The following is a 25,437-nucleotide window of genomic DNA, read 5'->3' on the forward strand; positions in this document are numbered from 1 at the left end:
TTCCTGTTTTATTTGGGGTGAGGAGTGAACTGTGAGAGAATTCCTGTTTTATTGGCACGAGGAGTGAACTCTGAGAGAATTCCTGTTTTATTTGGGGTGAGGAGTGAACTCTGAGAGAATTCCTGTTTTATTTGGGGTGAGGAGTGAACTGTGAGAATTCCTGTTTTATTTGGGGTGAGGAGTGAACTGTGAGAGAATTCCTGTTTTATTGGCATGAGGAGTGAACTCTGAAATAATTCCTGTTTTATTTGGGGTGAGGAGTGAACTGTGAGAGAATTCCTGTTTTATTTGGGGTGAGGAGTGAACTCTGAGGGGATTGCTGGATGTTTTGGGGTGGGAATGGGACACTGAGGGAATTCACAGTTTCTGTAAGAAGGGAATGTGACTCTGAGGGAATTCTCGGGGTGTTTGGAATGGGAAGGGAACACTGAGGGAATTCTTGGCTTTTATAGGATGGGAATGGGACACTGAGGGAATTCCTGGGTGTTTTAGGGTGGGATTCAAACACTGAGGGGATTCCTGGATGTTTTGGGGTGGGGAGTGAACACTGAGGGAATTCCTGGATATTTTGGGATGAAGAGAGAACACTGAGGGAATTCATGGATGTTTTGGGGTGGGAAGAGGACAGTGAGGGAATTATTGGTGTTTTTAATATGAAGAGTGACCAGGGAGGGAATTCCTGGATGGTTTGGGGTGAGGAGTGAACGCCAAGGGAATTCCTGGATGGTTTGGGGTGAGAATGGAACACTGAGGGAATTCCTGGATGGTTTGGGGTGGGAAGAGGACACTGAGGGAATTATTGGTGTTTTTAATATGAAGAGTGACCAGGGAGGGAATTCCTGGATGGTTTGGGACAAGGAGTGAATGCTGAGGGAATTCCTGGATGTTTTGGATGGGAATGGAACACTGAGGGGATTCCTGGATGTTTTGGGGTGAGGAGTGAACACTGAGGGAATTGCTGGATGTTTTGGGATGGTAATGGGGCACTGAGGGAATTTCTGGATGTTTTGGGGTGAGGAGTGAATGCTGGGAGAATTCCTGGATGTTTTGGGGTGGGAATGGGACACTGAGAGAATTCCTGGATTTTTTGGGATGAAGAGAGAACCCTGAGGGGATTCATGGATGTTTTGGGATGAGGAGTGAACACTGAGGGGGTTGCTGGATGTTTTGGGGTGAAGAGAGAACACTGAGGGGATTCCTGGATGTTTTGGGATGGAATGGGACACTGAGGGAATTATTGGTGTTTTTAATATGAAGAGTGACCAGGGAGGGAATTCCTGGATGGTTTGGGACAAGGAGTGAATGCTGAGGAATTGTTAGGGTTTTTTTGGGATGGGAAGGGGGCACTGAGGAAATTCCTGGGTGTTTTGGGGTGAGGAGTGAACACTGAGGAATTGCTGGATATTTTGGGATGGGAATGGGACACTGAGGGAATTGCTGGATGTTTTAGGGTGGGATTCAAACACTGAGGGGATTCCTGGATGTTTTGGGGTGGGAGTGGGACACTGAGAGAATTGCTGGATGTTTTGGGATGAAGAGAGAACACTGAGGGGATTCGTGGATGTTTTGGGATGAGGAGTGAACACTGATGGAATTCCTGGATGTTTTGGGATGGTAATGGGGCACTGAGGAATTGCTGGATGTTTTGGGGTGAGGAGTGAACTCTGAGGGAATTGCTGGATGTTTTGGGGTGAGAAGTGAACACTGAGGGAATTTCTGGATGTTTTGGGGTGAGCAGTGAACACTGAGGGAATTCCTGGATGTTTTGGGATGGGAATGGGACACTGAGGGAATTCCTGGATGTTTTGGGATGGGAGCAGAACACTGAGGAGATTCCTGGATGTTTTGGGGTGAGGAGTGAACACTGAGGGGATTCCTGGTTATCTGGGGGATGGGAATGGAACGCTGAGGCAATTCCTGGGTGCTTTGGGTGGGAATTGGGAGCCTGAGGAAAATCCTGGGTGTTTTGGGGTGGAAATGAGGCACTGAGGAATTGCTGGGTGTTACAGGATGGGAATGGGACACTGAGGGAATTCCTGGATGGTTTGGGTGAGGAGTGAACACTGAGGAAGTTCCTTAATTTTGGGTGGGACGAGGACACTGAGGGAATTATTGGAATTTTTAATATGAAGAGTGACCAGGGAGGGAATTCCTGGATGGTTTGGGACAGGAGTGAATGCTGAGGGAATTGTTGGATGTTTTGGGATGGGAATGGAACACTGAGGGGATTCCTGGATGTTTTGGGGTGAGGAGTGAACACTGGGAGAATTCCTGGATGTTTTGGGGTGGGAATGGAACACTGAGAGAATTCCTGGATTTTTTGGGATGAAGAGTGAACCCTGAGGGGATTCATGGATGTTTTGGGATGAGGAGTGAACTCTGAGGGGGTTGCTGGATGTTTTGGGGTGAAGAGAGAACACTGAGGGAATTCCTGGATGTTTTGGGATGGGAATGGGACACTGAGGGAATTCCCAGGATTTTTGGGGTGAGGAGTGAACAGCAAGGGAATTCCTGGATGTTTTGGGATGGGAATGGGACACTGAGGGAATTATTGGTGTTTTTAATATGAAGAGTGACCAGTGAGGGAATTCCTGGATGGTTTGGGACAGGAGTGAATGCTGAGGGAATTGTTGGATGTTTTGGGATGGTGATGAACCACTGAGGGAATTCCTGGATGTTTTGGGCTGAGGAGTGAACTCTGAGGGAATTCCTGAATGTTTTGGGGTGACAGGGGAGTCACTGTAAATATTCCTGGATGTTTTAGGGTGGGAATTGGGAGCCTGAGGGAAATCCTGGTTTATTTGGGATGGGAATGGGACTCTGAGGAATTCCTGGATGTTTTAGGATGGGAATGGGACTCTGAGGGAATTCCAGGTTATTTGGGGGGGTGAGAATGGGATTCTGAGGGAATTCCAGGTTTATTTGGGGTGGGAATTGGGGGCCTGAGGGAATTCCTGAATGTTTTGGGGTGACAGAGGAGTCACTGTAAATATTCCTGGATGTTTTAGGGTGGGAATTTGGATCTGAGGGAAATCCTGGTTTATTTGGGGTGGGAATGGAACTCTGAGGGAATTCCTGGTTTATTTTGGATGAGGAGTGAACCACTGAGGGAATTCCTGAATGTTTTGGGGTGACAGGGGAGTCACTGTAAATATTCCTGGATGTTTTAGGATGGGAATTGGGAGCCTGAGGGAAATCCTGGTTTATTTGGGATGGGAATGGAACTCTGAGGGAATTCCTGATTGTTTTGGGTTCAGGAGTGAACTCTGAGGAATTCCTGAAAGTTTTGGGGTGACAGGGAGTCATTGTAAATATTCCTGGATGTTTTAGGGTGGGAATTGGGAGCCTGAGGGAATTCCTGGTTTATTTGGGATGGGAATGGGACTCTGAGGTAATTCCTGATTGTTTTGGATGAGGAGTGAACACTGAGGGAATTCCTGAAAGTTTTGGGGTGACAGGGGAGTCACTGTAAATATTCCTGGATGTTTTAGGGTGGGAATTGGGAGCCTGAGGAATTCCTGGATGTTTTGGGGTGGGAATGGGACTCTGAGGGAATTCCTGGATGTTTTAGGGTGGGATTCAAACACTGAGGGAATTCCTGGTTTATTTGGGGTGGGAGTGGGACTCTGAGGGAATTCCTGGTTTATTTGGGGTGACTGGGAGTCACTGAAATTATTCCTGAGCGTTTTGGAACGGGAACTGGGGGCTTGAGGGAATTCCTGGATGTTTTGGGGTGACAGGGAGTCACTGTAAATATTCCTGGATGTTCTGGGGTGGGAATTGGGAGCCTGAGGGAATTCCTGGTTTATTTGGGGTGGGAATGGGACACTGAGGGAATTCCTGGTTTATTTGGATGGGAATGGAACTCTGAGGGAATTCCTGAATGTTTTGGGGTGGGAATGGAACACTGAGGGAATTCCTGAATGTTTTGGGGTGACAGGGGAGTCACTGTAAATATTCCTGGATGTTTTAGGATGGGAATTTGGATCTGAGGGAAATCCTGGTTTATTTGGGGTGGAATGGAACTCTGAGGGAATTCCTGGTTTATTTTGGATGAGGAGTGAACACTGAGGGAATTCCTGAATGTTTTGGAATGAGGAGTGAACACTGAGGGAATTCCTGGATGTTTTGGGGTGACAGGGAGTCACTGTAAATATTCCTGGATGTTTTAGGGTGGGAATTGGGAGCCTGAGGGAAATCCTGGTTTATTTGGGATGGGAATTGGGATCTGAGGGAATTCCTGGATGTTTTAGGATGGGAATTGGGAGCCTGAGGGAATTCCAGGTTATTTGGGGGGTGAGAATGGGATTCTGAGGGAAATCCAGGTTTATTTGGGGTGGGAATTGGGGGCCTGAGGGAATTCCTGAATGTTTTGGGGTGACAGGGAGTCACTGTAAATATTCCTGGATGTTTTAGGGTGGGAATTTGGATCTGAGGGAAATCCTGGTTTATTTGGGATGGGAATGGGACTCTGAGGGAATTCCTGGATGTTTTAGGATGGGAATGGGACTCTGAGGGAATTCCAGGTTTATTTGGGGGGTGAGAATGGATTCTGAGGGAATTCCTGGTTTATTTGGGGTGGGAATTGGGGGCCTGAGGAATTCCTGAATGTTTTGGGGTGACAGGGGAGTCACTGTAAATATTCCTGGATGTTTTAGGGTGGGAATTGGGAGCCTGAGGGAATTCCTGGTTTATTTGGGGTGGGAATGGAACTCTGAGGGAATTCCTGAATGTTTTGGGGTGGGAATGGGACACTGAGGGAATTCCTGATTGTTTTGGGTTGAGGAGTGAACACTGAGGGAATTCCTGGTTTATTTTGGATGAGAGTGGAACTCTGAGGGAATTCCTGGATGTTTTAGGACGGGGATGGGACACTGAGGGAATTCCTGATTGTTTTGGGATGAGGAGTGAACACTGAGGAATTCCTTGGTTTATTTGGGGTGGGAATGGGACTCTGAGGGAATTCCTGGATGTTTTGGGGTGACAGGGGAGTCACTGTAAATATTCCTGGATGTTTTAGGGTGGGAATTGGGAGCCTGAGGGAATTCCTGGATGTTTTGGGGTGGGAATGGAACTCTGAGGGAATTCCTGGGTGTTTTAGGGTGGGATTCAAACACTGAGGGAATTCCTGGTTTATTTGGGATGGAATGGGACTCTGAGGGAATTCCTGGTTTATTTTGGATGAGGAGTGAACACTGAGGGAATTCCTGGGTGTTTTGGGGTGACAGGGGAGTCACTGAAATCATTCCTGAACGTTTTGGAAGGGGAATTGGGGCCTGAGGGAATTCCTGGATGTTTTGGGATCAGAATTAGGAACAGGAAGGAATTCCTGGGTTTATTTGGGTAGGAACTGGGAGCTTGAGGGTGTCTCAGGGATTTTGGGGACCCTGAGGGATTTTTTTTGGTTTTTCAAATGGGAATTGGGATCTGAGGGAATTCCTGGGTGTGTTGGGACGGGAATTTCCAGCCCGAGGGAATTCCCAGGTTTTTTGTGCTGGGAATTTGGAACCTGAGGGAATTGCTGAGGTTTAGGGCTGGGAATTTCCAGCCTGAGGGAATTCCCAAGGTTTTGGGGTTGGAATTTCCAACCTGAGGGAATTTCTGGATATTTTGGGCTGGGAATTGGGAACCTGAAGGAATTCCTGAGGTTTTGAGATAATTTCTGGATATTTTGGGGCTGGGAATTGGGGAACCTGAAGGAATTCTGAGGTTTTGAGATTGGAATTTCCAGCCTGAGGGAATTCCCAGTTCTTTTTGGGATGGAAATTGAGAACCTGAAGGAATTCCTGAGGGTTTTGGGCTGGAAATTTCCCGCCTGAGGGAATTCCCAAAGTTTGGGGCTGGGAATTGGGACACTGAGGGAATTGCTGAGGTTCTGGGGTTGGAATTTCCAGCCTGAGGGAATTCCTGAGGTTTTGGGTGGAAATTGGGAACCTGAGGGAATTCTTGGATGTTTTAGGATGAGAATTTAGAACCTGAGGGAATTCCTGAAGTTTTGGGATGGGAATTTCCACCCTGAGGGAACTCCCAGAGTTTTTTGGGCTGGGAATTGGGAGCTTGAAGGAATTCCTGAGGTTTTGGGGTTGGAATTTCCAGCCTGAGGCAATTCCTGGGTATTTTAGGATGGGAATTTGGAACCTGAGGAATTCCTGGATGTTTTGGGATGAGAATTTAAAACCTGAGGGAATTGCTGAGCTTTTGGGATTGGAATTTTCAGCCTGAGGGAATTCCAAAGTTTTGGGCTGGGAATTGGGAACCTAAAAGAATTCCCAAGGTTTTGGGTTGGAATTTCCAACCTGAGGGAATTCCTGAGGTTTTGGATGGAAATTTGGAATCTGAGGAATTCCTGGGTGTTTTGGGATGGAAATTTGGAATCTGGGCAGTTCCTGGTGTTTTGGGATGGAAATTTGGAATCTGAGGGAATTCCTGGGTGTTTTGGATGGAAATTTGGAATCTGAGGGAATTCCTGGGTGTTTTGGGATGGAAATTTGGAATCTGGGGCAGTTCCTGGGTGTTTTGGGATGGAAATTTGGAATCTGAGGCAGTTCCTGGGTGTTTTGCTGTAGGAATTTCTTGCTTGAGGGCGTTTCCTAAGTTTTGGCTGGGAATTGGGAACCTGAGGGAATTCCTGGATATTTTGGGGTTGGAATCTGGAACCTGAAGGAATTCCCGGAGTTTTGGGATAGGAGTTGACAACCCAGGGAATTCCCAAGGTTTTGGGGTTGAAATTTCCAGCCTGAAGGAATTCCCAGATATTTTAGGATGGGAATTGGGAACCTGAGGGAATTCCCAAGGTTTTGGCATTGGAATTTCCAGCCTGAGGGAATTCCTGAGGTTTTAGGGTTGGATTTTCAAGCTGGAGGGAATTCCTGAGGTTTTGGGCTGGGAATTTGCAACCTGAGGGAAGCCCTGGAGATTTTGGGGTTGGAATTTCCAGCCTCAGGGAATTGCTGGTGTTTTGGGATGGAAATTTGGAATATGAAGGAATTTCAGATATTTTAGGATGGAATTGGGAGCCTGAGGGAATTCCTGAGGTTTTGGGGTTGAATTTCAGCCTGAGGGAATTCCAGGGTATTTTAGAATGGGAATTGGGAACCTGAGGGAATTCTTGGATGTTTTAGGATGAGAATTTAGAACCTGAGGGAATTCCTGAGGTTTGGGTTGGAATTCCCATCCTGAGGAATTGCTGAGGTTTTGGGCTGGGAATTTGGAACCTGAGGGAATTTTTGGATATTTTGGGGTGGGAATTTCCAGCTTGAGGCAATTCCTGAAGTTTTGAGGTGGAATTTGGAATCTGAGGGAATTGCTGAGGTTTTATGGGTGGGAATTGGGACTCTGAAGAAATTCCTGGATATTTTGGGATGGAATTTCCAGCCTGAGGGAATTCCAAAGTTTGGGGCTGGGAATTTGGAATCAGAGGGAATTCCTGGATGTTTTGGGCTGGGAATTTGGAATCTGAAGGAATTTCAGATATTTTAGGGTGGGAATTGGCAACCTGAGGGAATTCCCGAGGTTTTGGGGTTGGAATTTCCAGCCTGAGGGAATTCCCAAAGTTTGGGCTGGGAATTGGGAACCTAAAAGAATTCCCAAGGTTTTGGTGTTGGAATTTCCACCCTGAAGGAATTCCTGGATATTTTGGGCTGGGAATTTGGAATCTGAAGGAATTTCAGAGGTTTTGGGATGGGAATTGGGAACTGAGGAATTCCTGAGGTTTTGGGATGGGAATTTCCAACCTGAGGGAATTCCTGGGAATTTTGGAATGGAAATTTGGGATCTGAGGGAATTGTTGGATGTTTTGGGTGGGAATTGGAATCTGAGGGAATTCCTGGTGGTTTTGGGGTTGGAATTTCCAGCTGGGGAGTTCCCAGGGGTTTTTTTGGATGGGAATTGGAACCTGAGGGAATTGCTGGATATTTTGTGATGGGAATTGGAATCTGAAGGAATTCAAGGTTTTAAGGTTGGGAATTGGGAACCTGAGAGAATTCTTGAGGTTTTGGGGTTGGAATTTCCAGCCTGAGGGAATTCCTGGATATTTTGGGCTGGGAATTGGAAACCAGAGAAATCCCGAGGTTTTGGGGCTGGGAATTTTCAGCTTGAGGGAATTCCCAAGGTTTTGGGATGGGATTTGGGAACCTAAAAGAATTCCCGAGGTTTTGGGGTTGGAATTTCCAACCTGAGGAATTTCTGGGTATTTTGGGATAGAATTGGGAACCAGAGGGAATTCCTGGATATTTTGGGCTGGGAATTTGGAATCTGAAGGAATTTCAGATATTTTAGGATGGGAATTGGAACCTGAGGGAGTTCCTGAGGTTTTGGTGTTGGAATTTCCCCCTGAAGGAATTTCTGGGTATTTTGGGCTGGGAATTTGGAATTTGAATGAATTTCAGAGGTTTTGGGCTGGGAATTGGAACTGAGGGAATTCCCTGGGGCTGGGTGAACCGACGTTAATGAGCTGCTGATTAACCCTTAATGAGCTGCTAATTAACCCTTAATGAGCCTGGGCTGCGGCTGAGCTTTGGGGTTTGGGGAGCTTTGGGTTTGGGGCAGCATCTCCCAAAGTTTGGGGATTTGGGGGAATTTTCTGAATTTTGGGGCTGATTTTGGGGTCGTTTTCTGAATTTTGGGGCTGATTTTGGGATTCTTTCCCAAAGTTTGGGGGATTTTGGACTCAATTTTCTGAATTTTGGGGGTGATTTTGGGTCATTTTCTGAATTTGGGGGTGATTTTAGGTTTATTTCCCAAGTTTGGGGGATTTGGGGGAATATTCTGAATTTTGGGGCTGATTTTGGGTCGTTTTTTTGAATTTGGGGTGATTTTAGGTTTATTTCCCAAAGTTTGGGGGATTTGGGGTAATTTTCTGAATTTTGGGGTGATTTTGAGGTCATTTTCTGAATTTTGGGGATGATTTTAGGATTGTTTCCCAAAGTTTGGGGGATTTTGCGGTCATTTTCTGAATTTTGGGGACAATTTTGGGATCTTTTCCCAAAGTTGAGAATTTTTGGGGTTTGCTTCCCAAAGTTTGGTGGGATTTGGGATCATTTCTCAAAGTTTTGGAGATTCTTCCCCAAAGTTTGGGGGATTTGGGGGAATATTCTGAATTTTGGGGGTGATTTTGGGTCGTTTTCTGAATTTGGGGGTGATTTTAGGTTTATTTCCAAAGTTTGGGGGATTTTAGACTGAATATTCTGAATTTTGGGGCTGATTTTGGAGTAGTTTTCTGAATTTGGGGTGATTTTAGGGTTGTTTCCCAAAGTTTGGGGGGAGTTTAGACTTAATTTTCTAAATTTTAGGGTGATTTTGGGATCTTTTCCAAAGTTTGGGGGATTTGGGGGAATATTCTGAATTTTGGGGGCTGATTTTGGGGTCGTTTTCTGAATTTTGGGGTGATTTTAGGGTGTTTCTCAAAGTTTGGGGGATTTTTGGGATTGTTTTCCAAAGTTTGGGGATTTTGGGGTCATTTTCTGAATTTTGGGGCTGATTTTGGGGTCGTTTTCTGAATTTTTGAGTGATTTTAGGATTGTTCCCCAAAGTTTGGGGGATTTTGGGGAATATTCTGAATTTTGGGGTGATTTTAGGATCTTTTCCCAAAGTTTGGGGAATTTTAGACTTAATTTTCTGAATTTTGGGGTGATTTTGGGATTCTTTCCCAAAGTTTGGGGGATTTTTGGGATTGTGTCCCCAAAGTTTGGGGAATTTGGGATCATTTTCCAAAGTTTTGGGATCATTTCTCAAAGTTTTGGAGATTCTTCCCCAACGTTTGGGGGATTTTGGGGAATATTCTGAATTTTGGGGCTGATTTTGGGGTCGTTTTCTGAATTTAGGGGTGATTTTAGGTTTATTTCCCAAAGTTTGGGAGATTTGGGGGAATATTCTGAATTTTGGGGGCAATTTTGGGGTTCTTTCCAGTTTTTGGGGCTGTTTGAGCCTCACTTGTGGAATTCTGGGGCTGTTTGGGGATTTTCTGTCAGAGTTTTGGGATTTTTCAGCCTCAATTCCCCAAATTTGGGGTTATTTGAGGATAAATTCCCAACCTTTGGGGTCATTCAAGGATTATTCCCAAATTTTGGGGTTTTTTTAGAAACAATCCCAAAGTTTGAGGATCATTCCCAACATTTTGGGGTCATTTAACGATTTAATTCCCAAATTTTTGGGTTTTTTAAGGATAATTCCTAAAATTTTGGGGTTTTTTAAGGAGCTGGAGGAAAAAACATGGGAATTTTTAATCCCAAATTCTGAAAATGTGGGTAATTCCAAGGGAAAATTCCTGCATTTGGGGAAATTTGGGAATTTTGGATTTCTGGAGTCGGATTTGGGGAATTTCCTCCTTTTTTGCCATCCCTGGGCTTGGACTTGGGGCTAAAATTGGGAATTTGGGGCTGGAATTGGGAATTTTGCGTTCTTAAATTGGGAATTTTGCGTTCTGAAATTCAGAATTTTGGATGCTGGAATTGGGAATTTTGGGGCTAAAATTGAGAATTTTGGGGCTAAAATTGTAAAATTGGGGATTTTGGATTCTGGAATTGAGAAATTTGGGGTGAAATTGGAGATTTTGAAGCTGAAATTGGGAATTTTCGGGACAGAATTGGATTTGAGGGCCGAAAATTTGGAATTTTGGGACCGAAATTGATTTTTTTGGGGCTGGAATTTGGAATTTTGAGGCATTTTTAGGGAGAATTTTGGGATGGAATTGGGAATTTTGGTGCTGGCATTTGGGGTGGGAATTGCAAATTTTGAGGCCAGAATTGAGAATTTCAAGACTGAACTTGAAAATTTTAGGGGCCGCAATGGGAATTTTAGGGACAGAAATTGGAATTTTGAGCCTGGAATTGAAAATGTTGTGGCGAAAATTCAGAATTTTGAGCTGAAATTGGGAAATTTTGCTCTGGAATTTGGAATTCATGGAAATTTCCTTTTTTTTCCAGAGCTTTTTGCAGCGTGAGGTGGAAGATGAAGCTCCGGGGCTGAGGAGCCGCAGCTGGGAGGGAGCTGGAACTCAGGTGAGCTCAGATTTTCTGCATTTCTGGGGAAAAAATGGGGGGGAAAAACGGGAAAAATCCAAATTTTGCTGCCAAAATCCCATTTTTCTGTGTGTTTTTCCCAATTTCTTGGAGTTGCGAAGTGGAACAATAGAAATAAAAAAGATAAAAATCCAAATTTTTGTGCTAAAATCTGATTTTTCCATTGGATTCTTCCCAATTTTTTGAGTTGGGAACTAGAAAAATGGGGAAAACCCCAAATTTTAGTGCCAAAATCTCATTTTTCTATCAGATTCTCCCAAATTTTTGGGTTGAGGACTGGAAAAATAATAAAAAAATATTAAAATTCAAATTTTGGTTCCAAAATCTCATTTTTCTGTAGAATTCTCCCATTTTTGGGGGGGCTCGGAACTGGAAAAATGGGGGGAAAATGGAAAAAAAAACCAAGAAAAACTCAAATTTTGGTGCAAAATCCAGTTTTTCTGTCGGATTCTCCCCATTTTTGGGGGTTTGGGGCTGGAAGAATGGGAAAAAGGGAAAAAATTCAAATTTTGGTGTCAAAATCTTATGTTTCTGTGTCCTTCTCCCAATTTCTTCGGGTTGGGGACTGGAAAAATGGGGAAAAAAAGGGAAAAAATCCCAAATGTTGGTGCCAAAATCCCATTTTTGCATCGGAATCTCCCAATTTTGGGGGTTGGGGAACTGGAACAAAGGGAAAAAAACCCAGGAAAATCCCAAATTGTGGTGCCAAAATTCCATTTTTCCATGGGATTCTCCCATTTTTTGGGATCCCAATAACCCCAGGGTGGATTTCCAGGATTTTGGGTGGAAATTCCTGATTTTTCCCCTCAGAGTCAGGAGTGGAGGCGCCACAAATCCTTTGTGGAAATGCGGATTTGGGGCTGAAAAAAAGGAGGAAAAATGGGGCAAAATCCAAATTTTGGTGCCAAAATCTCATTTTTCCAGAGAAATTTCCTGATTTTTGTGGCTCCCAATAACCCCAGGGTGGATTTCCAGGATTTTGGGGGGAAATTCCTGAATTTTCCCCTCAGAGTTTGGATCTGGAGCAGAAATCCTTTCTGGAAATGTGAATTTGGGGCTGAAAAAATGGGGGGGGAAAGTGAAAAAACCCCAAATTTGGAGGATTTTTTTCCCCAAGATTTTTATTTTTCCATCAGAATTTTCCCATTTTGTGGATTTTGGGTGGAAATTTCTGGATTTTCTCCTCAGAGTTGGAATGGAGGTGCCACAAATCCTTCCTGGGAATGCGGATTTGGGGTCTGAAAAATGGAGGAAAAAAAGTGGAAAACCCCCAAATTTTGGGGATTTTTTTCCCTCAGATTTTTATTTTTGCATCAGAATTTTCCCATTTTGTGGATTTTGGGTGGAAATTCCTGAATTTTCCCCTCAGAGTCAGGATCTGGAGTCGGGAAATTTCTGGATTTTCCCCTCCAGAGTCGGGAGTGGAGGCGCCACAAATCCCTCCTGGAAATGTGAATTTGGGGCTGAAAAATGGAGGAAAAAAGTGGAAAAACCCCAATTTTGGGGATTTTTTTCCCCAATATTTTTATTTTTGCATCAGAATTTTCCCATTTTGTGGATTTTGGGTGGAAATTCCTGAATTTTCCCCTCAGAGTTGGGATCTGGAGTCGGGAAATTTCTGGATTTTCTCCTCAGAGTTGGAATGGAGGTGCCACAAATCCTTTCTGGAAATGCAGATTTGGGGCTCAAAAATGGAGGAAAAAAGTGAAAAAACCCCCAAATTTTGGGTTTTTTTCCCCAAGATTTTTATTTTTCCATCAGAATTTTCCCATTTTGTGGATTTTGGGTGGAAATTCCTGAATTTTCCCCTCAGAGTTGGGATCTGGAGTCGGGAAATTTCTGGATTTTCCCCTCAGAGTTGGGAGTGGAGGTGCCACAAATCCCTCCTGGAAATGTGAATTGGGGCTGAAAAATGGAGGAAAAAAGTGAAAAACCCCCAGATTTTGGAGATTTTTTCATCCAAATTTTAATTTTTGCATCAGAATTTTCCCATTTTGTGGATTTTGGGTGGAAATTTCTGGATTTTCCCCTCAGAGTTGGGAGTGGAGGTGCCACAAATCCCTCCTGGAAATGTGAATTTGGGGCTGAAAAATGGAGGAAAAAAGTGAAAAACCCCCAAATTTTGGGGTTTTTTCCCCCAAGATTTTTATTTTTCCATCAGAATTTTCCCATTTTGTGGATTTTGGGTGGAAATTCCTGAATTTTCCCCTCAGAGTTGGGATCTGGAGTCAGGAAATTTCTGGACTTTCCCCTCAGAGTCGGGAGTGGAGGTGCCACAAATCCCCTCCTGGAAATGTGAATTTGGGGCTGAAAAATGGAGGAAAAAAGTGGAAAAAACCCCAAATTTTGGGGATTTTTTTCCCCAATATTTTTATTTTTGCATCAGAATTTTCCCATTTTGTGGATTTTGGGTGGAAATTTCTGGATTTTCCCCTCAGAGTTGGAAGTGGAGGCGCCACAAATCCCTCCTGGAAATGTGGATTTGGGGCTGAAAAATGGAGGAAAAAAGTGGAAAAACCCCAAATTTTGGGGATTTTTTTCCCCAATATTTTTATTTTTGCATCAGAATTTTCCCATTTTGTGGATTTTGGGTGGAAATTTCTGGATTTTCCCCTCAGAGTCAGGATCTGGAGTCGGGAAATTCTGGATTTTCCCCTCAGAGTCGGGAGTGGAGGTGCCAAAAATCCTTCCTGGAAACGCGGATTTGGGGCTGAAAAATGGAGGAAAAAAGTGGAAAAACCCAAATTTTGGGGATTTTTTTCCCCAATATTTTTATTTTTGCATCAGAATTTTCCCATTTTGTGGATTTTGGGTGGAAATTTCTGGATTTTCCCCTCAGAGTTGGAAGTGGAGGCGCCACAAATCCCTCCTGGAAATGTGGATTTGGGGCTGGAAAAATGGAGGAAAAAAAGTGGAAAACCCCCAATTTTGGGGATTTTTTTCCCTCAAGATTTTTATTTTTGCATCAGAATTTTCCCATTAAATTCCTGATTTTTCCCCTCAGAGTCGGGAGAGGCGGCGCCGTGCCCGGGGCAGGATCCATGGCCAGGCCGAGCGAGCTCTGAGTGCGCGGCGGATTTGGGATCCCCTTCCATGGCAATGTATCCTACAAGGTACCTGCACCCTAAAAATCCATAAAATCCCTAAAAATCCCAAATTCCTGACCCTTCTCACAGAATGTATCCTACAAGGTACCTGAACCCCAAAAATCCCTAAAAATCCATAAAAATCCCTAAAAAATTCCTGACCCTTCTCACAGAATGTATCCTACAAGGTACCTGCACCCCAAAAATCCATAAAAATCCATAAAAATCCCTAAAAATTCCTGACCCTTCTCACAGAATGTATCCTACAAGGTACCCGAACCCCAAAAATCCCTAAAATCCCTAAAAATCCCTAAAAATCTCAAATTCCTGACCCTTCTCACAGAATGTATCCTACAAGGTACCTGCACCCCAAAAATCCATCAAAATCCATAAAAATCCCAAATTCCTGACCCTTCTCACAGAATGTATCCTACAAGGGACCTGCACCCCAAAAATCCATAAAAATCCATAAAAATCCCAAATTCCTGACCCTTCTCACAGAATGTATCCTACAAGGTACCTCCACCACAAAAATCCCTAAAAATCCCTAAAAATCCCAAATTCCTGACCCTTCTCACAGAATGTATCCTACAAGGTACCTGCACCCCAAAAATCCATAAAATCCATAAAAATCCATAAAAATCCCTAAAAATCCCAAATTCCTGACCCTTCTCACAGAATGTATCCTACAAGGTACCGGCACCCCAAAAATCCATAAAAATCCATAAAAATCCCTAAAAATCCCAAATTCCTGACCTTCTCACAGAATGTATCCTACAAGGTACCCGAACCCCAAAAATCCATAAAAATCCATAAAATCCATAAAAATCTCTAAAAATCCCAAATTCCTGACCCTTCTCACAGAATGTATCCTACAAGGGACCTGCACCCCAAAAATCCCTAAAAATCCATAAAAATCCCTAAAAATCCCAAATTCCTGACCCTTCTCACAGAATGTATCCTACAAGGGACCTGCACCCCAAAAATCCCTAAAAATCCCTAAAAATCCCTAAAAATCCCTTTTCCCAAATTCCTGACCCTTCTCACAGAATGTATCCTACAAGGTACCCGAACCCCAAAAATCCCTAAAAATCCCTAAAAATCCCTAAAAATCCCTTTTCCCAAATCCTGACCCTCCTCACAGAATGTATCCTACAAGGTACCTGCACCCCAAAAATCCATAAAAATCCCTAAAAATCCATAAAAATCCCTAAAAATTCCAAATTCCTGACCCTTCTCACAAAGAAAATGTATCCTACAAGGGACCTGCACCCCAAAAATCCATAAAAATCCCTAAAAATCCCTTTTCCCAAATTCCTGACCCTTCTCACAGAATGTATCCTACAAGGTACCTGCATCCCAAAAATCCATAAAAATCCATAAAATCCATAAAAATCCCAAATTCCTGACCCTTCTCACAGAATGTATCCTACAAGGTACCTGAAACCCCAAAAATCCCTAAAATCCCTAAAAATCCATAAAAATCCCAAATTCCTGACCCTTCTCACAGAATGTATCCTACAAGGTACCTGCACCCCAAAAATCCATAAAAATCCATAAAATCCATAAAAATCCATAAAAATCCCTAAAAATCCCTAAAAATCCCAAATTCCTGACCCTTCTCACAGAATGTATCCTACAAGGTACCCGAACCCCAAAAATCCATAAAAATCCATAAAAATCCCTAAAAATCCCAAATTCCTCACCCTTCTCACAGAATGTATCCTACAAGGTACCGGCACCCCAAAAATCCATAAAAATCCCTAAAAATCCATAAAAATCCCAAATTCCTGACCCTTCTCACAGAATGTATCCTACAAGGTACCTGAACCCCAAAAATCCATAAAAATCCATAAAAATCCATAAAAATCCCTAAAAATCCCAAATTCCTGACCCTTCTCACAGAATGTATCCTACAAGGTACCTGAACCCCGAAATCCATAAAAATCCCTAAAAATCCCTAAAAATCCCAAATTCCTGACCCTTCTCACAGAATGTATCCTACAAGGTACCTGAAACCCCAAAATCCCTAAAAATCCCTAAAAATCCCAAATTCCTGACCCTTCTCACAGAATGTATCCTACAAGGTACCTGCACCCCAAAAATCCCTAAAAATCCATAAAAATCCCTAAAAATCCCAAATTCCTGACCCTTCTCACAGAATGTATCCTACAAGGTACCCGAACCCCAAAAATCCATAAAAATCCATAAAAATCCCAAATTCCTGACCCTTCTCACAGAATGTATCCTACAAGGTACCCGAACCCCAAAAATCCATCAAAATCCATAAAAATCCCTAAAAATCCCAAATTCCTGACCCTTCTCACAGAATGTATCCTACAAGGGTACCTGCACCCCAAAAATCCATCAAAATCCATAAAATCCATAAAAATCCCTAAAAATCCCTAAAAATCCCAAATTCCTGATCCTTCTCACAGAATGTATCCTACAAGGTACCTGAACCCCAAAAATCCATAAAAATCCCTAAAAATCCATAAAAATCCATAAAAATCCCTTTTCCCAAATTCCTGACCCTTCTCACAGAATGTATCCTACAAGGTACCTGAAACCCCAAAAACCCATAAAATCCATAAAAATCCCTAAAAATCCCAAATTCCTGACCCTTCTCACAGAATGTATCCTACAAGGTACCAGAACCCCAAAAATCCATAAAAATCCCTAAAAATCCCAAATTCCTCACCCTTCTCACAGAATGTATCCTACAAGGTACCAGAACCCCAAAAATCCCTAAAAATCCCTAAAAATCCCTAAAAATCCCAAATTCCTGACCCTTCTCACAGAATGTATCCTACAAGGTACCCGAACCCCAAAAATCCATAAAAATCCATAAAATCCATAAAAATCCATAAAAATCCCTAAAATCCCTTTTCCCAAATTCCTGACCCTTCTCACAGAATGTATCCTACAAGGTACCTGAACCCCAAAATCCATAAAAATCCCTAAAAATCCATAAAAATCCCTAAAAATCCCAAATTCCTGACCCTTCTCACAGAATGTATCCTACAAGGTAACTGCACCCCAAAAATCCATAAAAATCCATAAAATCCATAAAAATCCCTTTTCCCAAATTCCTGATCCTTCTCGCAGAATGTATCCTACAAGGTACCTCCACCACAAAAATCCATAAAAATCCCTAAAAATCCCTAAAAATCCCAAATTCCTGACCCTTCTCACAGAATGTATCCTACAAGGTACCCGAACCCCAAAAATCCATAAAAATCCATAAAATCCATAAAAATCTCTAAAAATCCCAAATTCCTGACCCTTCTCACAGAATGTATCCTACAAGGTACCTGAAACCCCAAAAATCCATAAAAATCCCTAAAAATCCCTAATTCCTGACCCTTCTCACAGAATGTATCCTACAAGGTACCTGCACCCCAAAAATCCATAAAAATCCATAAAAATCCCAAATTCCTGACCCTTCTCACAGAATGTATCCTACAAGGTACCTGAAACCCCAAAAATCCATCAAAATCCATAAAAATCCCTAAAAATCCCAAATTCCTGACCCTTCTCACAGAATGTATCCTACAAGGTACCCGAACCCCAAAAATCCATCAAAATCCCTAAAAATCCCTAAAAATCCCAAATTCCTGACCCTTCTCACAGAATGTATCCTACAAGGGACCTGCACCCCAAAAATCCCTAAAAATCCCTAAAAATCCCTAAAAATCCCAAATTCCTGACCCTTCTCACACATTTGTGCCCCTTTTTCCCCAAATTCCCACCTCCTTCCCCTGATTTTCTGCCTCTTTTCCCCAAATTTCTGCCCAGTTTTTCCAAGTTCCTCTCATTTTTCCCCTCTTTTTCTGCCCTTTTCCCCCAAAATTCTCCTCCTTTTCCCCAAACTTCTGCCATTTTTTCCTGAATTTTTCTTTTTCCCAAAATTTCTGTCCCTTTTCTCCAAATTCCTGATTTTTCCCCAATTTTCTGCCCCTTATTCTACCTCTTATCTCCAAATTTCTGCCCCTTTTCCCTGAATTTCTGTCTCTTTTCATGGAATTTTTGCTCCTTTTCCCCAAATTTGGGTCTTTTCCCCCCAAATTTTAGGGGGGGAATTGATTCCAACTCTCCAAATCCACCTCAGGGTGATCCCAGCCCTCTTGGTGCCACCTCAGGGTGGTCCCAACCCCCAAAGCCACCTCAGGTCCCTCAGGGTGGTCCCAAACCCTCTTGGTGCCACCTCAAGGTGGTCCCAACCCCCAAAGCCACCTCAGATCCCTCAGGGTGGTCCCAAATCCACCTCAGGCTCGTCCCAAACCCTCTCGGTGCCACCTCAGGTCCCTCAAGGTGATCCCAAATCCACCTCAGGATGGTCCCAACCCCCTTGGTGCCACCTCAGGGTGATGCCAACCCCCCCAAATCCACCTCAGGTCCCTCAGGGTGATCCCAAATCCACCTCAAGGTGGTCCCATCCCCTTGGTGCCACCTCAGATCCCTCAAGGGGGTCCCAAATCCACCTCAGGGTGATCCCAAACCCCCAAAGCCACCTCAGGTCCCTCAGGGTGATCCCAAATCCACCTCAAGGTGGTCCCAACCCCTTGGTGCCACCTCAGATCCCTCAGGTTGATGCCAACCCTTTGGTGCCACCTCAGGATGGGTGGTCCCGACCCCCAAAGCCACCTCAGATCCCTCACGGTGATCCCAACCCCCTTGGTGCCACCTCAGATCCCTCTAGGGGGTCCCAAAGCCACCTCAGGCTGGTCCCAACCCCTTGGTGCCCCCTCAGATCCCTCAAGGTGGTCCCAGATCCACCTCAGGCTGGTCCCAACCCTTTGATGCCACCTCAGGGTGGTCCCAACCCCCCAAAGCCACCTCAGATCCCTCAGGGTGGTCCCAAATCCACCTCAGGCTGGTCCCAACCCCTTGGTGCCACCTCAGATCCCTCAAGGGGGTCCCAACCCCGTCGGTGCCACCTCAGGTCCCTCAAGCTGATCCCAAATCCACCTCAGGATGGTCCCAACCCCTTGGTGCCACCTCAGATCCCTCAGGGTGGTCCCAAATCCACCTCAGGGTGATCCCAAACCCCAAGCCACCTCAGATCCCTCAGGCTGGTCCCAAACCCACCTCAGATTCCTCAGGTTGATCCCAACCCCCAAAGCCACCTCAGATCCCTCAGTGTGGTCCCAACTCCCAGATCCATCTCAGGTTCTTCAGAGTGATCCCAAATCCACCTCAGGGTGGTCCCAACCCCCTTGGTGCCCCCTCAGATCCCTCAGGTTGATCTAACCCCCATTAGTGCCACCTCAGGGTGGTCCCAACCCCCTTGGTGCCACCTCAGATCCCTCAGAATGATCCCAGATCCAGCTCAGGTCCCTCAGGGAGATCTCAACCCCCCCAAAGCCACCTCAGATCCCTCAAGGTGATCCCAGATCCACCTCGGGGTGATCACAACCACCCAGATCCACCTCAGGTCCCTCAGAACGATCCCAACCCCCTTGGTGCCACCTCAGAACGATCCCAACCCCCTTGGTGCCACCTCAGGGTGGTCCCAACTCCACCAACCGCTTGGTGCCACCTCAGGTCCCTCAGGCTGGTCCCAAACCCTCCTGGTGCCACCTTAGGGTGGTCCCAACCTCCAAATCCACCTCAAGGTGGTCCCAACCGCCTTGGTGCCACCTCAGGATGGTCCCAAACCCTCCTGGTGCCACTCAGGCTGGTCCCAAATCCACCTCAGGTCCCTCAGGATGGTCCCACCTCCTTGGTGCCACCTCAGGCAGGTCCCAAACCCTCTCGGTGCCACCTCAGGTCCCTCAGGGTGATCCCAAATCCACCTCAGGATGGTCCCCAAACCCTCTTGGTGCCACCTCAGGTCCCTCAGGGTGGTCCCACCCCACCTTGGTGCCACCTCAGGCTGGTCCCAGCCCCCTTGGTGCCACCTCAGGTCCCTCAGGATGGTCCCACCTGCCCTTGGTGCCACCTCAGGGTGGTCCCACCCCTCTTGGTGCCACCTCAGGTCCCTCAGGCTGGTCCCACCCCCGCTCGGTGCCACCTCAGGGTGGTCCCAAATCCACCTCAGGTTCCTCAGGCTGGTCCCACCCCCCCTCGGTGCCACCTCCGGGTGGTGCCACCCTTCAGTCTCCTCCCTCCATCCCTAGATCGTGGGCAGGGTCTCGGGCGAGGAATGCAACGGCATCAACGCCATGGCGGCCGAGAGCGGCCCGGGCACGCGGCTGCGGAACCTGCCCGTGCTGCCAGGATGGTGCCACCCCCCCTTGGTGCCACCTCAGGCTGGTCCCAAACCCCCTCGGTGCCACCTCAGGCTGGTCCCAAACCCTCTTGGTGCCATCTCAGGTCCCTCAGGATGGTCCCACCTCCTTGGTGCCACCTCAGGGTGGTCCCCAATCCACCTCAGGTCCCTCAGGGTGGTCCCAAACCCTCTTGGTGCCAACTCAGGTCCCTCAGGATGGTCCCCACCCCTCTTGGTGCCACCTCAGGCTGGTCCCAGATCCACCTCAGGTCCCTCAGGATGGTCCCAGCCCTCTTGGTGCCACCTCAGGCTGCTCCCACCCCCCCTCGGTGCCACCTCCAGGTGGTGCCACCCCTCAGTCTCCTCCCTCGGTCCGTGGGCAGGGTCTCGGGCGAGGAATGCAACGGCATCAACGCCATGGCGGCCGAGAGCGGCCCGGGCACGCGGCTGCGGAACCTGCCCGTGCTGCCCGACGCGCTGGACCCCGCGCAGCCGTCGGCGGCGCCCGCGCCCGGCCAGGCCCAGCCCGGGGGCGTCGGTGCCAACCCGCCGCCCCCGGAGACGTCGAACCCCAACAAGCCCAAGCGTCAGACCAACCAGCTGCAGTACCTGCTCAAGGTGGTGCTCAAGACCCTCTGGAAGCACCAGTTCGCATGGCCCTTCCAGCAGCCCGTGGACGCCGTCAAGCTCAACCTCCCGGTGAGTGCCCACGGAGCGGGCACCGCGCATGGGGAAGGGTGGGCACCTGGGCATGGAGAGGGGTGGGCACCTGAGCATGGACCTCCCGGTGAGTGCCCACGGAGCGGGCACCGCGCATGGAGAGGGGTGGGCACCTGGGCATGGACCTCCCGGTGAGCACCTCACAGCGGGCACCTGGGCATGGAGAGGGGTGGGCACCTGGGCATGGACCTCCCGGTGAGCGCCCACGGAGCGGGCACCGGGCATGGAGAGGGGTGGGGCACCTGGGCATGGACCTCCCGGTGAGCGCCCCGGAGCGGGCACCTGGCATGGAGAGGGGTGGGGGCACCAGGGAATGGAGAAGGGTGGGGGCACCTGGGCATGGAGAAGGGTGGGGGCACCAGGGGATGGACCTCCCGGTGAGCGCCTCGCAGCAGGTGGGCACCTGGGCATGGAGAAGGGTGGGGGCACCAGGGCATGGACCTCCCGGTGAGCGCCTCGCAGCGGGCACCTGGGCGTGGAGAGGGTTGGGCACCTGGGCATGGACCTCCCGGTGAGCGCCCCGGAGCGGGCACCTGGGCATGGAGAGGGGTGGGCACCTGGGCATGGAGAGGGGTGGGGGGCACCAGGGGATGGACCTCCCGGTGAGTGCCCACGGAGCGGGCACCGGGCATGGAGAGGGGTGGGCACCTGGGCATGGACCTCCCGGTGAGCGCCCACGGAGCGGGCACCGGGCATGGAGAGGGGTGGGGCACCTGGGCATGGACCTCCCGGTGAGTGCCCACGGAGCGGGCACCGGGCATGGAGAGGGTTGGGCACCAGGGGATGGACCTCCCGGTGAGCGCCCACGGAGCGGGCACCTGGCATGGAGAGGGTGTGGGCACCTGGGCATGGGGGGCACCAGGGCATGGACCTCCCGGTGAGCGCCCCGCAGCGGGCACCGGGCATGGAGAGGGTTGGGCACCTGGGCATGGACCTCCCGGTGAGTGCCCACGGAGCGGGCACCGGGCATGGAGAGGGGTGGGCACCTGAGCATGGAGAGGGTTGGGCACCTGGGCATGGACCTCCCGGTGAGCGCCCCGCAGCGGGCACCTGGGCATGGAGAGGGGGGGCACCAGGGCATGGACCTCCCGGTGAGCGCCCTGGAGCGGGCACCTGGGCATGGAGAGGGTTGGGGGGCACCTGGGCATGGAGAGGGTTGGGGGGGCACCTGGGCATGGACCTCCCAGTGAGCGCCCCGCAGCGGGCACCTGGCATGGAGAGGGGTGGGCACCTGGGCATGGGGGGCACCTGGGCATGGACCTCCCGGTGAGCGCCCCGCAGCGGGCACCTGGGCATGGAGAGGGGTGGGCACCTGGGCATGGACCTCCCGGTGAGTGCCCACGGAGCGGGGCACCTGGGCATGGAGAGGGGTGGGCACCTGGGCATGGACCTCCCGGTGAGCGCCCCGCAGCGGGCACCTGGCATGGAGAAGGGTGGGGGCACCAGGGGATGGACCTCCTGGTGAGTGCCCACGGAGCGGGCACCTGGCATGGAGAGGGGTGGGCACCTGGGCATGGACCTCCCGGTGAGTGCCCACGGAGCGGGCACCTGGCATGGAGAGGGGTGGGCACCTGGGCATGGAGAGGGTTGGGCACCAGGGGATGGACCTCCCGGTGAGCGCCCCGCAGCGGGCACCTGGGCATGGAGAGGGTTGGGCACCAGGGCATGGGGGGCACCTGGGCATGGACCTCCCGGTGAGCGCCCTGGAGTGGGCACCTGGGCATGGAGAGGGTTGGGGGCACCTGGGCATGGACCTCCCGGTGAGCGCCTCGCAGCGGGCACCTGGGCATGGAGAAGGGTGGGGGCACCTGGGCATGTGGGGGGCACCAGGGGATGGACCTCCCGGTGAGTGCCCCGCAGCGGGCACCTGGCATGGAGAAGGGTGGGGGCACCAGGAGCTGGGGGCACCTGGGCATGGAGAGGGTTGGGGGGGCACCAGGGGATGGACCTCCCGGTGAGCGCCCTGGAGCGGGCACCTGGGCATGGAGAGGGTTGGGGCACCTGGGCATGGACCTCCCAGTGAGCGCCCCGCAGCGGGCACCTGGCATGGGGAAGGGTGGGGGCACCTGGGCATGGAGAAGGGTGGGGGCACCTGGGCATGGAGAAGGGTGGGGGCACCAGGGGATGGAGAAGGGTGGGGGCACCAGGGGATGGACCTCCCGGTGAGCTCCTTGGAGGGTGGGGGCACCTGGCATGGAGAAGGGTGGGGGCACCAGGGCATGGACCTCCCGGTGAGCGCCCCGCAGCGGGCACCTGGCATGGAGAGAGTTGGGGGGCACCAGGGGATGGAGAAGGGTGGGGGATCACCAAGAGCCGGAGAAGGTTTGGGGTCACCAGGGCATGGAGAAGGTTGGGGTCACCAAGAGCTGGAGAAGGTTGGTGTCACCAGGGGTTGGAGAAGGTTGGGGGCACCAGGGCATGGAGAAGGTTTGGGGGCACCAGGGCATGGAGAAGGTTGGTGTCACCAGGGGTTGGAGAAGGTTGGGGGCACCAGGGGATGGAGAAGGTTTGGGGTCACCAGGAACTGGAGAAGGGTGGGGGCACCAGGGCATGGAGAAGGTTTGGGGGTCACCAAGAGCTGGAGAAGGTTTGGGGTCACCAGGGCATGGAGAAGGTTGGGGGGTCACCAGGGCATGGAGAAGGTTGGGGTCACCAAGAGCTGGAGAAGGTTGGTGTCACCAGGGGTTGGAGAAGGTTGGGGGCACCAGGGGATGGAGAAGGTTTGGGGTCACCAGGAACTGGAGAAGGGTGGGGGCACCAGGGGTTGGAGAAGCTTTGGGGTCACCAAGAGCTGGAGAAGGTTTGGGGTCACCAGGGCATGGAGAAGGTTTGGGGGTCACCAAGAGCTGGAGAAGGTTTGGGGTCACCAGGGCATGGAGAAGGTTGGGGTCACCAGGGCATGGAGAAGGTTGGGGTCACCAAGAGCTGGAGAAGGTTGGTGTCACCAGGGGTTGGAGAAGGTTGGGGGCACCAGGGGATGGAGAAGGTTTGGGGGTCACCAGGAACTGGAGAAGGGTGGGGGGCACCAGGGGTTGGAGAAGCTTTGGGGTCACCAAGAGCTGGAGAAGGTTTGGGGTCACCAAGAGCTGGAGAAGGTTTGGGGTCACCAAGAGCTGGAGAAGGTTTGGGGTCACCAGGGCATGGAGAAGGTTGAGGTTCTCCTGGGACTGAGGAGGGTTGCAGGAACTGGGGAATGTTTGGGTTCTCCTGGAGCTGGGGAACATTGGGGTTCTCCAGGATCTGGAGATGTTGGGGTTCTCCAGGAGCTGGAGATGTTGGGGTTCTCCAGGACTGGAGATGTTGGGGTTCCTCAGGAGCTGGAGATGTTGGGGTTCTGCAGGAGCTGGAGATGTTGGGGTTCTGCAGGAGCTGGAGATGTTGGGGTTCTCCAGGAGCTGGAGATGTTGGGGTTCTCCAGGAGCTGGAGATGTTGGGGTTCTGCAGGAGCTGGAGATGTTGGGGTTCTCCAGGAGCTGGAGATGTTGGGGTTCTCCAGGACTGGAGGACATTGGGGGGTCTGCAGGGATTGGGGTTCTCCAGGAGCTGGAGATGTTGGGGTTCTCCAGGGATGGGGGAATGGTCCCACAGTTGGGTTGGTGACCCCATGGATGGGTCGGTGACCCCAAGGTTGGGTTGGTGACCCCATGGATGGTCCATTGGTTGGGTTGGTGACCCCATGGATGGTCCAAGGTTGGGTTGGTGACCCCAAGGTTGGGTTGGTGACCCCAAGGTTGGGTTGGTGACCCCAAGGATGGTCCAAGGTTGGGGTGGTGACCCCATGGATGATCCAAGGTTGGGTTGGTGACCCCAAGGTTGGGTTGGTGACCCCAAGGATGACCCAAGGTTGGGTTGTGACCCCATGGATGGTCCAAGGTTGGGTTGGTGACCCCATGGATGGGTTGGTGACCCCATGGATGGTCCATTGGTTGGGTTGGTGACCCCATGGATGGGTTGGTGACCTCAAGGTTGGGTTGGTGACCCCATGGATGGTCCATTGGTTGGGTTGGTGACCCCATGGATGGGTTGGTGACCCCACGGTTGGGTTGGTGACCCCAAGGATGGTCCATTGGTTGGGTTGGTGACCCCAAGGTTGGGTTGGTGACCCCAAGGTTGGGTTGGTGACCCCATGGATGGGTTGGTGACCCCATGGATGGTCCATTGGTTGGGTTGGTGACCCCATGGATGGTCCATTGGTTGGGTTGGTGACCCCAAGGTTGGGTTGGTGACCCCAAGGTTGGGTTGGTGACCCCATGGATGACCCAAGGTTGGGTTGGTGACCCCATGGATGGTCCATTGGTTGGGTTGGTGACCCCAAGGTTGGGTTGGTGACCCCAAGGTTGGGTTGGTGACCCCATGGATGACCCAAGGTTGGGTTGGTGACCCCATGGATGGTCCATTG

At 49.4% G+C, this 25,437-nt stretch overlaps 1 protein-coding gene and 1 long non-coding RNA gene across 3 annotated transcripts in view; both read left to right on the plus strand.

Annotated features, from left to right (window-relative positions):
- LOC134433836 (uncharacterized) overlaps positions 1-20,326 on the plus strand; it is a 28,600-nt gene extending 8,274 nt beyond the window's left edge. For both annotated transcript variants that reach the window (XR_010031751.1, XR_010031752.1), the window contains exons 2-4: positions 10,923-10,997; positions 14,023-14,131; positions 20,238-20,326. This is a non-coding gene — a long non-coding RNA (uncharacterized LOC134433836). The remainder of the gene's footprint in view (positions 1-10,922; positions 10,998-14,022; positions 14,132-20,237) is intronic.
- Positions 20,327-20,723: 397 nt separating this feature from the next.
- The window catches only part of LOC134433837 (bromodomain-containing protein 4-like), a gene marked incomplete at its 3' end in the record, with an annotated part of 44,974 nt that continues 40,260 nt past the window's right edge, over positions 20,724-25,437 (plus strand). The window contains 1 exon segment of the mRNA XM_063182541.1: positions 20,724-21,017. Coding sequence (XP_063038611.1) covers positions 20,736-21,017 — 282 coding nt within the window.

This window comes from Melospiza melodia, unplaced genomic scaffold (genome assembly GCF_035770615.1).
Source record: "Melospiza melodia melodia isolate bMelMel2 unplaced genomic scaffold, bMelMel2.pri scaffold_276, whole genome shotgun sequence".
NCBI classification, from domain to species: Eukaryota; Metazoa; Chordata; class Aves; order Passeriformes; family Passerellidae; genus Melospiza; species Melospiza melodia.